The sequence below is a fragment of the Bactrocera tryoni genome, unplaced genomic scaffold (genome assembly GCF_016617805.1).
Source record: "Bactrocera tryoni isolate S06 unplaced genomic scaffold, CSIRO_BtryS06_freeze2 scaffold_25, whole genome shotgun sequence".
NCBI classification, from domain to species: domain Eukaryota; kingdom Metazoa; phylum Arthropoda; class Insecta; order Diptera; family Tephritidae; genus Bactrocera; species Bactrocera tryoni.
The window spans coordinates 18,797,189-18,809,581 of NW_024395977.1; the positions used below are offsets into that span (position 1 = coordinate 18,797,189).

At 40.3% G+C, this 12,393-nt stretch overlaps 1 protein-coding gene across 1 annotated transcript in view; it reads right to left on the minus strand.

The window, feature by feature from the left end:
* Positions 1 to 10,135, minus strand: part of LOC120780563 (tigger transposable element-derived protein 4-like) — a 73,339-nt gene extending 63,204 nt beyond the window's left edge. Inside the window, exon 1 of the mRNA XM_040112821.1 lies at positions 8,746 to 10,135. Within this exon, the coding sequence (XP_039968755.1) occupies positions 8,746 to 9,169 (424 nt within the window). The 5' untranslated portion in view covers positions 9,170 to 10,135. The remainder of the gene's footprint in view (positions 1 to 8,745) is intronic.
* Between the last annotated feature and the right edge of the window lie 2,258 nt (positions 10,136 to 12,393).

Sequence of the window (12,393 nt, forward strand, 5' to 3'; positions counted from 1 at the left end):
TTTTTGGGCGATACAGATAAAAGAGTAAGCAACCCTCCTAAAAATATTATTAATATGTGTGATCCTAATACTGAAACAGCCAATTCGTTTCGAAGTTTGTAATGTCAAAGATTCATCACGCTCTGGAAGCCAAGTTGTCGAAAGTATCGCCGAAATAATAAAAATTGCTTTCCTAGGAGTTACACATTACAAAAAAAACAAAGTTTGAAACGATTTTCTATGGCAGTGTTCCTATAAAATTAGCGGAAGGGGGGACAAAAAATTAAATATCTTTGCAGATTATTAATATTTTTGAATATTTTCCGGATGGTGCGACATGCTTTTCGGCTTTTTTGCACAAAAAATTATGTAAAATATTATTATTTAAGCAAAAGGACCGTGAAAAAATATGTTCTTCTTCTTCTTAATTGGCGTAGACACCGCTTACGCGATTATAGCCGAGTTAACAACAGCGCGCCAGTCGTTTCTTTTTTTCGCTACGTGGCGCCAATTGGATATTCCAAGCGAAGCCAGGTCCTTCTCCACTTGGTTCTTCCAACAGGTGGAGGTCTTCCTCTTCCTCTGCTTCCCCCGGCGGGTACTGCGTCGAATACTTTCAGAGCTGGAGTGTTTTCATCCATCCGGACAACGTGACCTAGCCAGCATAGCCGCTGTCTTTTAATTCGCTGAACTATAAATCTCGTACAGCTCATCGTTCCATCGGATGCGATATTCGCCGTGCGCAAAGGACCATAAATCTTTCGCAGAAACTTTCTCTCGAAAACTCTCGTGGCCAATGCGCAAAGGACCATAAATCTTTCGCAGAATTTTTCTCTCGAAAACTCGTAACGTCGACTCATCGGTTGCTGTCATCGCCCAAGCCTCTGCACCATATAGCAGGACGGGATTTATGACAGAGGACTTAACTTCTCAATTGCCTACTCAGTTCGAAGTAGCACCTGTTGGCAAGAGCAATCCTGCGTTGGATTTCCAGGCTGACATTATTAGTGGTGTTAATGCTGGTTCCAAGATAGACGAAATTATCTACAACTTCAAAATTATGACTGTCAACAGTGACGGGGTTCTGTTAGGTGCATTCTTTCCTAGGTCGGAGGTGCAGGTACCTCAAGCACAAGAGGTGCCTGTCCCTCCATTAGATGATGGGGAGTTGGGGTACGCCTTTGGCCTGGTTAGGTCTAAACGGTCCCCAGGTTTTGATGGTTTGAACGGAGAGATGTGTAAAAGCTTATGGAAGTTCATTCCGGAATACCTGGAGGCGGTTTATGATAAGTGCGTCTGGGAGGGATACTTTCCACGCGAGTGGAAAAGTGCTAGGGTTGTTCCTCTCCTGAAGTCCCCTGATAAGGTCAGGAGCGATCCTCGATCTTATCGGGGCATCAGTCTCCTTCCAGTACTTGGAAAAGTGCTGGAAAGAGTCATGGTGGAACGGCTTCAGGAGCTAACGCGGGGTATGTGGTCGGATAGGCAGTTTGGGTTCAGGAAAGGATGCAGTATAGAGGATGCGTGGTTCTACGTACAGAATGTCGTTAGGGAGAATGTCAACAAGTATGTCCTTGGCATATTTGTTGACTTCAAGGGGGCGTTTGACTACCTAAGCTGGGATCGAGTGGTGCAACGGCTGGAGGAGCTTGGCTGTCCGGAAATTACTCTTTGGCGGAGTTATTTTTCGGACAGAAAGGCCTCTCTTGTCGGAATGAATGGGAGTGTGGAGATCGGAGTTGTTCGAGGCTGCCCGCAGGGTTCCATCTGTGGTCCATATATTTGGAACCTTATGATGGACACTCTGCTTGGGCAGCTCGAGCCACTCTGTAAATGTTGTGCGTATGCGGACGACCTTCTTCTTATGGTCGAAGGTCGCTCGAGGTCTGAGCTAGAACGGGCGGGAGGAGATCTCTTAGAGATCGTTAATTCTTGGGGTTTAGGTGTGGGGTCGACATATCGATGGACAAAACGGTGGCAATGCTGCTGAAAGGTAGATTGTCATCGGGTCGTCCACCGATTGTCCGTGTGAACGGGGTCAGCATCAGATATGTGACGCAAGTCAAATATCTGGGACTGACCATGAGTGAAAGGATGTGTTTTACTCCACACTTGGCGAGTGTAAAGGAGCGACTGCAGGCAACTGTAGGCAAAATACGACGGATTTTGAGGAGCGATTGGGGTCTCGGACGTCGTGCTGTCCGCACCATATATCGTGGCTTGTTTGTGGCCTGTGCCACTTATGGAGCCCCTGTATGGTGGGAGACAGCCACGACTGTCTGGGGGTCTCAAAAACTCCTCTCAATCCAGCGTTGCATGATGCTTGCTTGTTTGCCTGTATGTCGCACCGTTTCTACGGATGCGATGCAGGTCTTGTTAGGTGCACCCCCTCTTGACCTGATTGTCATACAGCGTGCTGTTGCATTCAGGTTAAGAAGGGGCTTGAGTGTGTCATTGCTGCGGAATGACTGGATTTCCGACGATGATGTGGAGAGGGAGGGATATCTAGGGAGCAAGAGGCTCCTAGATGATAGGGTTAGGTGTAGGTGGCAAGAACGTTGGGACAATAGTCCTAACGGCCGAGTGACGTACGAGTACATTCGGGACGTGGGGTTCGTTGTGGATAACCCAGACTTCAGATTTTGTCTGAGTCTGGGTTTCCTGCTTACAGGGCATGGGCCTCTGAATGCATTTTTGCATCAGAGGCACCTTTCGGATACGTCGGGGTGTTTTTGTGGGGCGGGGTTAGAAAATTGGTCGCATTTGATTGCGGGTGCCCGATGTACTCGGACATTAGGGATTTGGGTGGTATGGGGATTAGCTGGACTGATGGACGATTAGATGTTAGTGGTGTGATCTCCACTAGTCGGAATACCGAACAGTTAGGGTCGTTTGCGCGTGAATTATTTAAGCGGCGAAGGCGGTTAGCTGGAAGTTAGGGTTAGTTTGTGTATGATTGGGGTGTGTTAGGGATGTGTGTGCGTGGGGTCCAACCCCTGGCCACCAGTCCAGAGCCGTATGGAAGCTCAACTGGTAGTAGTTTCGGCTACGAGGTCTGACCGGAGACTTAATTCTGGTACCACGGGAGCAGGAGCCCTTGGAGTTCGCTCCAACCTGCTCGTGCGGACTGGCCCCTCGGGGAGTATCGTGGTGGTTGTGGTTAAAACCCAAATCGCGGGAAGAACTGACTTTGTCAGTTGAATGTGGAGTTGCATTGCAACCGGGTGCCGGACCCAAAGCACGGCAGAGGTTTTAGATGGGCCTCGAACCCTACCAAGGTGGTTAGTGTGTCCATTCCACACTGCCAATTGGTACTGAAAATGCTTTGCATTCTCAGGGGCGCTGATCAACGCATTGATTTGATCCGCTGTGCTTTTGAGCGCCGTGGGTAAGGCTGTCGTCAGCAGGTGCCCACGTAAAACACACCGGACGTTGTCAACAGTGACGTGAGAGCCAAGTCGCGAGTGCGACGACTGTTTGTTTGATGACAGGAGATATTTCGTCTTGCCCTCGTTCACTGCCAGACCCATTCCTTTTGCTTCCTTGTCCAGTCTGGAGAAAGCAGAACTAACGGCGCGGGTGTTGAGGCCGATGATATCAATATCATCGGCATACGCCAGCAGCTGTACCCTCTTATAAAAGATGGTATCTTCTCTATTTAGTTCTGCAGCTCAAACTATTTTCTCCGGAAGCAGGTTGAAGAAGTCGCACGATAGGGAGTCACCTTGTCTGAAACCTCGTTTGGTATCGAACGGCTCGGAGAGGTCCTTCCCGATCCTGACGGAGCTTTTGGTGTTACTCAACGTCAGTTTACACAGCCGTATAAGTTTTGCGGGGATACCAAATTCAGACATTGCGGCATAAAGGCAGCTTCTTTTCGTGCTGTCGAAAGCAGCTTTGAAATCGACGAAGAGGTGGTGTGTGTCGAATCTCTTTCACGGGTATTTTCAAAGCTTTGGCGCATGGTGAATATCTAGTCGGTTGTTGATTTTCCAGGTCTGAAGCCACACTGATAAGGTCCAATCAGTTTGTTGACGGTAGTCTTTAATTTTTCACACAATAGGCTCGATGGAACCTTATATGCGATGTTGAGGAGGCTAATCCCACGGTAGTTGGCGCAGATTGTGGGGTTCCGTTTTTATGGGTTAGGCATAGCACACTTAAATTCCAATCGTTGGACATGGACAAAGAAGCTGATGCATGCTCCTTATCAGTTCTTCGCCGCCGTGTTCGAATAGCTCGGCCGGTAATCGATCGGCCCCCGCCGCCTTGTTGTTCTTAAGACGGTTAAATGCTATTCGGATTTCCTTATGGTCGGGCAATGGAAAGTCTGCTGCCTCGTCAGCGATTGGGGAATCGGGTTCGCCTTCTCCTAGCCTTGAACATTCACTGCCATTCAGCAGGCTGTAGAAGTGTTCCCTTCATAATTTAAGTATGCTCTGGGCATCGGTGACTAGATCACCTTTGTGGGTTCTACAGGAGTATGCTCCGGTTTTGAAACCTTCTGTAAGCCGCCGCATTTTTTTTGTAGAATTTTCGAGCATTACCAATGTCGGCAAGCTTATCAAGCTCTTAGTACTCACGCATTTCGGCCTCTTTATTTTTCTGTCTGGAAATGTGTCTCGCTTCCTCCTCAACTCTCGGTATCTATCCCATCCCGCACGTGTTGTGGTCGATCGTAACGTTGCGATGTAGGCAGTCTGTTTTTTTTCTCTCCTCCTCTCTGCACTTTCCGAAAACCAATGGTTTCGGTTGCAGCTGTACGTAAGGAGTTTGAAATGCCGTCCCACAGTTCCCTTTATACCGAGTTGTTGACGAATGCTTTCAGAGAGCAGGAGTGCAAGCCGAGTAGCAAATCGTTCGGCTGTCTGTTGAGATTGCAGCTTCTCGACGTCGAACCTTGTGTTTGTTGACGTTAGTTTTTTCCTGCACAGAGGCGGGTGCGAATCTTGGCTGCAACAAGATAGTGATCAGAGTCAATGTGAAGACCTCGGAGCGTACGCACGTCTAGAACACGGGAGACGTGTCTGCCGTCTATTACAACATGATCGATCTGGTTGGTAATTTTTCGATCCGGAGACAGCCAGCTAGCTTGATGTATCTTCTTGTGCTGGAATCTAGTACCACAAATAAACATATTTCGGGCCCCGGCGAAGTCAATCAGCCTCAACCCATTTGTGGATGTTTCGTCGTGGAGGCTGAATTTACCGACCGTAGTGCCAAATATACCTTCTTTACCCACCCTGGCGTTAAAGTTACCAAGCATGATTTTAACATCTTGGCGGGGGCAGCTTTCACAGGCGCGCTCCAAGCGCTCATAGAAGGCATATTTGGTCACATCGTCCTCCTCTTCCGTCGGGGCGTGGGCGGAAATCAGCGATATGGTCCAACACCAAACTTGCGCTGCTTTATATGGCCAATGTAGAAAATGCCACAATGACCTGCTCGTCTCTGTCCTTGTCCCGTCCATCGCATTTCTTGGACGGCGGTGATGTCAGCCTTTATTTTCGCGAGGACATCAACCAGCTGGGCAGTCCCAATTAAGGGACCGGATATTCCAAGTTCATGCCCTCAATTCGTAGTCCTTATTTCATTTGCCATAGTCGTCATCAATAGGGGGGTCTCTCATCCGAAGCTGGTTGCTACTTTTTATTGGGGGTGTTTTTTTACGTGGCGGGTCCCAAACCCAGCGCACAACCCTATGTAGGGGATATTTCGCCTTCTCACTTTAGCATACCTTCAAACGGATGTTCTTAGACTACCCAGAGGATACTTGGTCAAAGACCGGAAGTCGTGAGCTGCTTGAGTCATATGTAAAAGAATCGTTTCTGGCCACTCCCAAATGAATGGCGAAAGGAGAACTTTCCTCACTTGCGTGAACTTCTACACATGACTCCATCCTCCCCGGTTTTCCTGTTGTGTGTTGTTATTAGTTGTATTAATGTTTTTTGCCCGATCGCGCCCGAATTATGTATTAGATTAATTAGATTTTTATAACGCCGCGCGTTTGATTGATTTTGATTGGTTACTTCTTATATAATTTGTTTAAAAAACTTATTATACGGTAACATTTCTATATTATATATATGGGCCAATCCATCAATTGGCGACATGGTTTTGTACCCGTGGTTCTCCGATTTTGACGAAACTTTAGAATATCACAATATAGACCAAAGTAAGAATATCTGTAAACTTTTTTGTGGTCAAAGTTGCTCCATTGTTTTTTGGCGCGCAGTTCAAATTGAGATCAAACAAAAAAATGACTACTTCTTTTATTTTTTAACGACCTCAAAATTGAGTGAAAAAAATTTTGCAGTTATCCAATTTTATGTAAAAAAATCTCAGCTCTCTGATAAAAATATTTTCAAAATCCAAAAAAAATTTCAAAATCCAAAAAAAAACATTTTTTTCCAAAGATCCCGTTTTTTGTGCTTTTCCCGCAATTTTTTTTTGAAATTTGACTTTTTCATTCGTTTCCTCGTTTAATTTTACATAAGAATTAGTGTTCAAAAATATGTGACTCTGATCCCATGAACACCAAAAAAAATTCAAAGTTGTCGCTCAAAATCCAAAAAAAAACATTTTTTTTCCAAAAATCCCGTTTTTTGTGCTTTTCCACCAATTTTTTTTCAAAATTGACTTTCCCATTCGATTCCTCGTTAAATTTTACATAAGAATCAGTGTTCAAAAGTATGGGACTCTGATCCCATGAACAACAAAAAAAATTCAAAGTTGAGCAAACACTAAATTTTATAGAAGAAGTGGTAGAAGAAAGCTGCACCCAGGTTTTTTTTTAAATTGAAAATGGGCGTGGCGCCGCCCACTTATGGACCAAAAACCATATCTCAGGAACTACTAGACCGATTTCAATGAAATTCGGTATATAATATTTTCTTAACACCCTGATGACATGTACGAAATATGGGTGACATCGGTTGACAACCACGCCTTCTTCTAATAGAACGCTATTTTGAATTCCATCTGATGCCTTCTCTGTATAATATATACATTAGGAAATGAAAATACAATTCAATACTCAAAGTACACAAATTGATCTAATCTAATTAATTTTACAGTAAAATAAAAAAAATATGTAAATTATTATCACTTTATCATGCGAGAGTATAAAATGTTCGGTGACACCCGAACTTAGCCTTTCCCTATTTGTTTGTATTTAAATTTGTTGTTTTTTTTCTTATAAAGCCTTTCTGTAGGCTCGAAGGACCATGTTTCTTTCGAGGAATTTTCCCGCACTCACCGTTCGGAAAATTATAAGAGGTAAAAAAAGGCAACACACAATTCCGCAAAGAATTTTTACAAGTGGTTTTTATTAAAAGGAAAGGAGTTTAGATGTTTAACACAACTTTAAATTCTAGAATTTTAATATAAATATTTAATACGGATTCCCTTTTTTTAAACTGGATATTCGCACAAAGTAAACGTTGGAGCTTGGCTATCGTCAGCGGATCGCAAAGAAAAGTGGTAGAAGCTGTTTCTCCGTCCTTTTTGTTCCCTTTTGGCTGTGGTGGAAAATATAGTGGTATCGTAGTTATGTGTGATGTGGATTGTAGGTGATGTCGAGGTGAGTGTGGTGAATGTTGCGTGTTAGTGACGTATATTTTAATGCGGGATTATTGATGTGGTTAGGTGTTCAGTGTGGAAATGACGCTTGCGGAGTATGTGTTGTGTGGGGCAGAAGACTGAGGCTCATTTAGCCATATATGTATACTCTGTTCTTATTACATCCTGTAACAAAAACAAGAACCAAACAGAACTCTTCCCCTTTTAAATAGATAGATTAACGATATCCCTCTATATAATTGTCAGATTATCTTTTGGGAAAACTGTGACATCAAGTTCATCCCCCTGCAAAAAAATCTGACGCGCTCGAGTATCTCAAGGTCACCTTTTTTTACAAATTTTAAAATCAGTCATGACTTTTGGTCACGTCGAAATTGTCAGAAATTTAAATGGCACATAACATTCGCTTTTTTTTAACCTCTCATTACCTCCCCCTTGAATTGAGTGTCAGATTAATATATATCGACTATATATATCGACTATCAGAAATAAGATAAATGACAGACGCGCTTGAGTATTTTTGTGTGACTGGTTTTTTTTACATTTTTGAAAATAATCACCCGCTCTTCCCCCCACTAAAATGGAAAACTTGACCTAGACTTTCTTTTTTTTTAACGTTATCTTGACAATCTAGTAAGTTTCCATGACGCTCCATTAACTGCAAATTTAGCACTCCAGGCAGCACTCCGTTTGATGGCAATACGAGTACTAAGACTACAGAACATTAGGTTTTCATACAACTACAGTGGAACTTCCCTAACTCGAATGTCCAAGGGACAGAAAGTAGAGTTCGAGTTACGGAAAATTCGAATTAAGGAAAATACACTAAGTTGAGTTCAAATTTATTTACATATGTATGTATGTACATGTTTATTTAAATAGACAGTATAAATTCTTATTGGAAAAAATTGGTAATTTTTTTTTGTTTAAATACGGACCATTTATCTTTCTCTATAAAATGTTCCACCACATTTAATGACGCATGTACTGCATTGGGAACATTTTCTTTTGACGAAGTAAAATTTCTTAGGGTCTGGATAGCAGAATACGCTTGATTAAATTTGGGTATAGTTTCAGTTGTTGTTTCAACCTCGCTTTCACTAGAGACTTCCTCCTCTAAGTCTGAAACAATAGACTATTTGTGTTGAACAATGCTACATTTTACAAATTTTACTTTAGACTTACCTTTTCCAGAAGGAACTACATTTTCCATGACGCTATCTAAAATGTCTTCATCTGTTGGGAATCCCATTGTTTGCACACCATCGTCAATATCGACGTAATCATCAAAAGACATATTATCGGTTCCCATTGCCGTTCGATATGTGGTCCAAATTTGTTTCAATTCAGACAATGGAAGATCGTCTTCTTCATCCCAGTCATCCGTAGTAGCATTCTGCATTAACTCACCTTTACCAAAACCAGCCTTTCTAAAACAATTGCTGATTGTTTGTGGTTTTACACCCAAATTCCAGGTTTTGTTTAGATCCCTGACTGCATCAAGTAACGACACAGTCGTAGGAGTTGGTTCTTCCGTATGGGCCAAAACTTTCATCACAATTCGTTTTCTATAATGTTGCTTGAGATTTTGAATAATCCCTTGGTCCATTGGTTATAGAACAGACGTCAAATTAGGAGGAAAATAATGCAGTTTAATGTTTTTTAAATTTGCTTGTACATTTTTAGGATGTACGGGACAATTGTCAACGAACAATACTATTTTCCTATTTTGGGCAACAAAGACTTTATCTAGATTTTCGAGCCACTTATCATAAATTTCACTTGTCATCCACGCTTTTTTGTTGTACTCATAGTCCACATCAAGTGATTTTATACCCTTAAAACAACTTGGGTTTTTTGACTTGCCGATAACTAGCAATTTCAACTTTTCTGAACCACTCATATTGCTTGCAACCATAACGGCAATTCTCTCCTTGCTGTTTTTGCCACCAAAGCATTTTTGACCTTTAAAGGCTAATGTTTTATTGGGTAAACATTTAAAAAAAATGCCCGTTTCATCTGCATTAAAAATATCGTTTTCGTTATTGTCTGATTAAATCTGGCAAAACGTTTTTTTTCCAATCTTCACTAGACTGTAAATCGGCTGAAGCACTTTCTCCACAAATCGACATTTGTGCGATATTACGCCTTTTTTTTAATTTATCTAACCACCCTACACTAGCAGAAAAAATTTCGCGACCCAAAGCAACCGCAAATTCTTTAGCTTTTTCTCTGATTAAGGTTCCCGAGAGAGGAAGATTTTTCTCACGTGCGGTAGTAACCCACTTAAGCATAGCTTGATCAACATCATTATTGACGCAAGTTGTAATACTTTTTCGTTTGGAGTTAAAATTATAGTCACCTTTTTGTTCTAAAAGTTTGTCTTTGTTTTTCAAAATGGTTCATAACGTATTAGGAGGAATCCCAAATATTTGTGCAATGTTTTTTTTATTTGTTTTCGGCAATTAGCTTTAACTTTTCCTTAAGGGTTAAACACTTTACACTTCGTTTTGATGTCATTTTAGTCCTATATCACTACAAAAATTGACAATTTTCACCACCGTTCTAACAACAACTGATACAATCTTAAGGTTGGTACGCAGCTCTCAAGTAATTGCTCAAGAAAAAAAATACATTATTTCTCAAGTAATTTTGGCAGCTGGTTACGCATTGTGAATGATCTACATTAGAAGAGCAAGAGAGAATAAACAAAGAAAACAAACTTTGTGCGTAATATGTATGTGTGTATGTGTATGGTAACATAAATATTTTTATTGAGATTTAAGAAATGTTGTTGATGTTTGGTAGGTTTTATACAACATTTCAAAATGGAATATACTTCATAATAATGATTTCAACTAATTTAGGATGAATTTGACGATTACTTGATTTTCCTTCAAGAAACAATTGTTGATTTGATGTTTCTTCGCAAAACAAGGTTTGCCATATTCACATTTTACTGAAAAAAGTATCAAAAATTGGTACTAGATTTCTTGAGAGCTGCGTACTAGCATAAGTAAGTTTGTCGCAGGAAAGTATCTTGACCGTTTCTTAAGCGTTTTTTTATATGAAGTTTTTACGTTTCTTGAGAGCTGCGTACTAAGCTTTATGTAAGTGCGTGCGACGCTTGCTAAGAAATTTAAAAAACAAGTCGTTATCTGTCGCCGACTCGCAGCTCGGTAATTCCACGAAATTGCGGTAGGTGTTTCCCGAAAAATTCGAGTTACGCTTGGTTACCGCCGCAGTTTCTGTGACATTTTAGTTCGTGTTTTAGAAATATTCGGGTAACAGAAAGTCGACTTATAGGGAAAAAATTACATAGTGATTTTATAAAAACGTATTTTGTTCTTAAGGAAATTCGATATAGAGAATATTTCGAGCTACGGAAGTTCGAGTTAGAGAAGTTTCACTGTATATGTAATATCGACATAACATTTATGTTGTTCTGTTGTGTTCTTATTTTAAGCAGATAAATATATTTGGATAAGTTCTTATCTGTTACTGATAATTACAATACATTATTATGTGTATATGTCATGATATGTACATGCTTTTATGTTTACAGCTTACACAGCTTACTCTCGCCTCTGTTAAAATGAAATGGCCTCATTTCAAAGGCGCTGTGTTTCTAGTCGCTATACTTCCATTTCATATACCTGCTCGAAAGCTCGGCGTTGGTATCATTTACATGCCTTTACTGAGGCGTATATAAAGAATCCCAATATTATTACTAAAAGAATAGCATAGCTTAATTTCTTGTATATTAGAAAATTTATAATTCGATTTGGATTCTAATACTTTCATAATTTTGATTTGTTCGTTTTGATGACCATGTATTATATTGTTTATTTCTTAGTCATGGTTAAAATATGTCTTATTATCTAAAGAAATGCTAATATTAAACTGAATTAGTTTTTTGCCGGTAATCTTTTGGCCGTTGGCACATTGTTTTCTTAAACAATATTACAATATGCCTTGTCCTTATTTAGTAAAGGGATAGTACAATTATCTTGCATTTCTTGTTTACAAATATTTGTTCCTAAATTATTTTTACGTTTAGATAATCTTATAAATTTATTTTCACATTTTGCTATTTTTCTTTCAATTTATACATTTATTATTAATAATGTGGTATTTATATATTGTGATTATTGCATTCGTGTACATACAAACGTGGATATCCGAATATTCTAATTTATGACAGAAACATCAAAAATTTCATTTGAAATCAATTCGTGATTATTGTTCAAGTTTAAAGTTCCACAGTAAAAATTTTCATTTCTAGCAAAATTAATTGTATTTGTAATTGCCTCTAACTCTTTTTAAACTTCTCTGATTACAAATTCTTCTATAACAGATGTGGGATCTAATTTTTCTAATATTCTATTAAATCGTCATGGTCTGGTGTCCCTTTGACGAATTTTATAATTGAGTCTAAAAAGTTTAGTGAACGTCGTGCCCTGTAGTTTGTGGGTATTGATTGCGATTTTAAAGGCTCTAGTTTACTGGCAACCTCATAATATTTTCGTACGGTGTAAGTACCTACTCGTATAGTCGTTAAATTGGCTACATGATACAAAAGTTGTGTGTCTACAAATAAATATACTATGTCTGTCTCAGTCAAAACAAATTTTCTATTACTGAGGTCAGTCATAGTTTGTTACATTTATTGGCACTTTCATTACGTCTGTCCATTCGGGAATAATTGTAATTGTCTTTCTATCTTTATCGTGATAATTTAATACTCTTCGTTGATTTTTGAGTAAAATATCTTCTGTTTCCGGATACTTTCCCCGAGTGAAGAATATATCTCCCGGTTTGAATTCTGTAGCT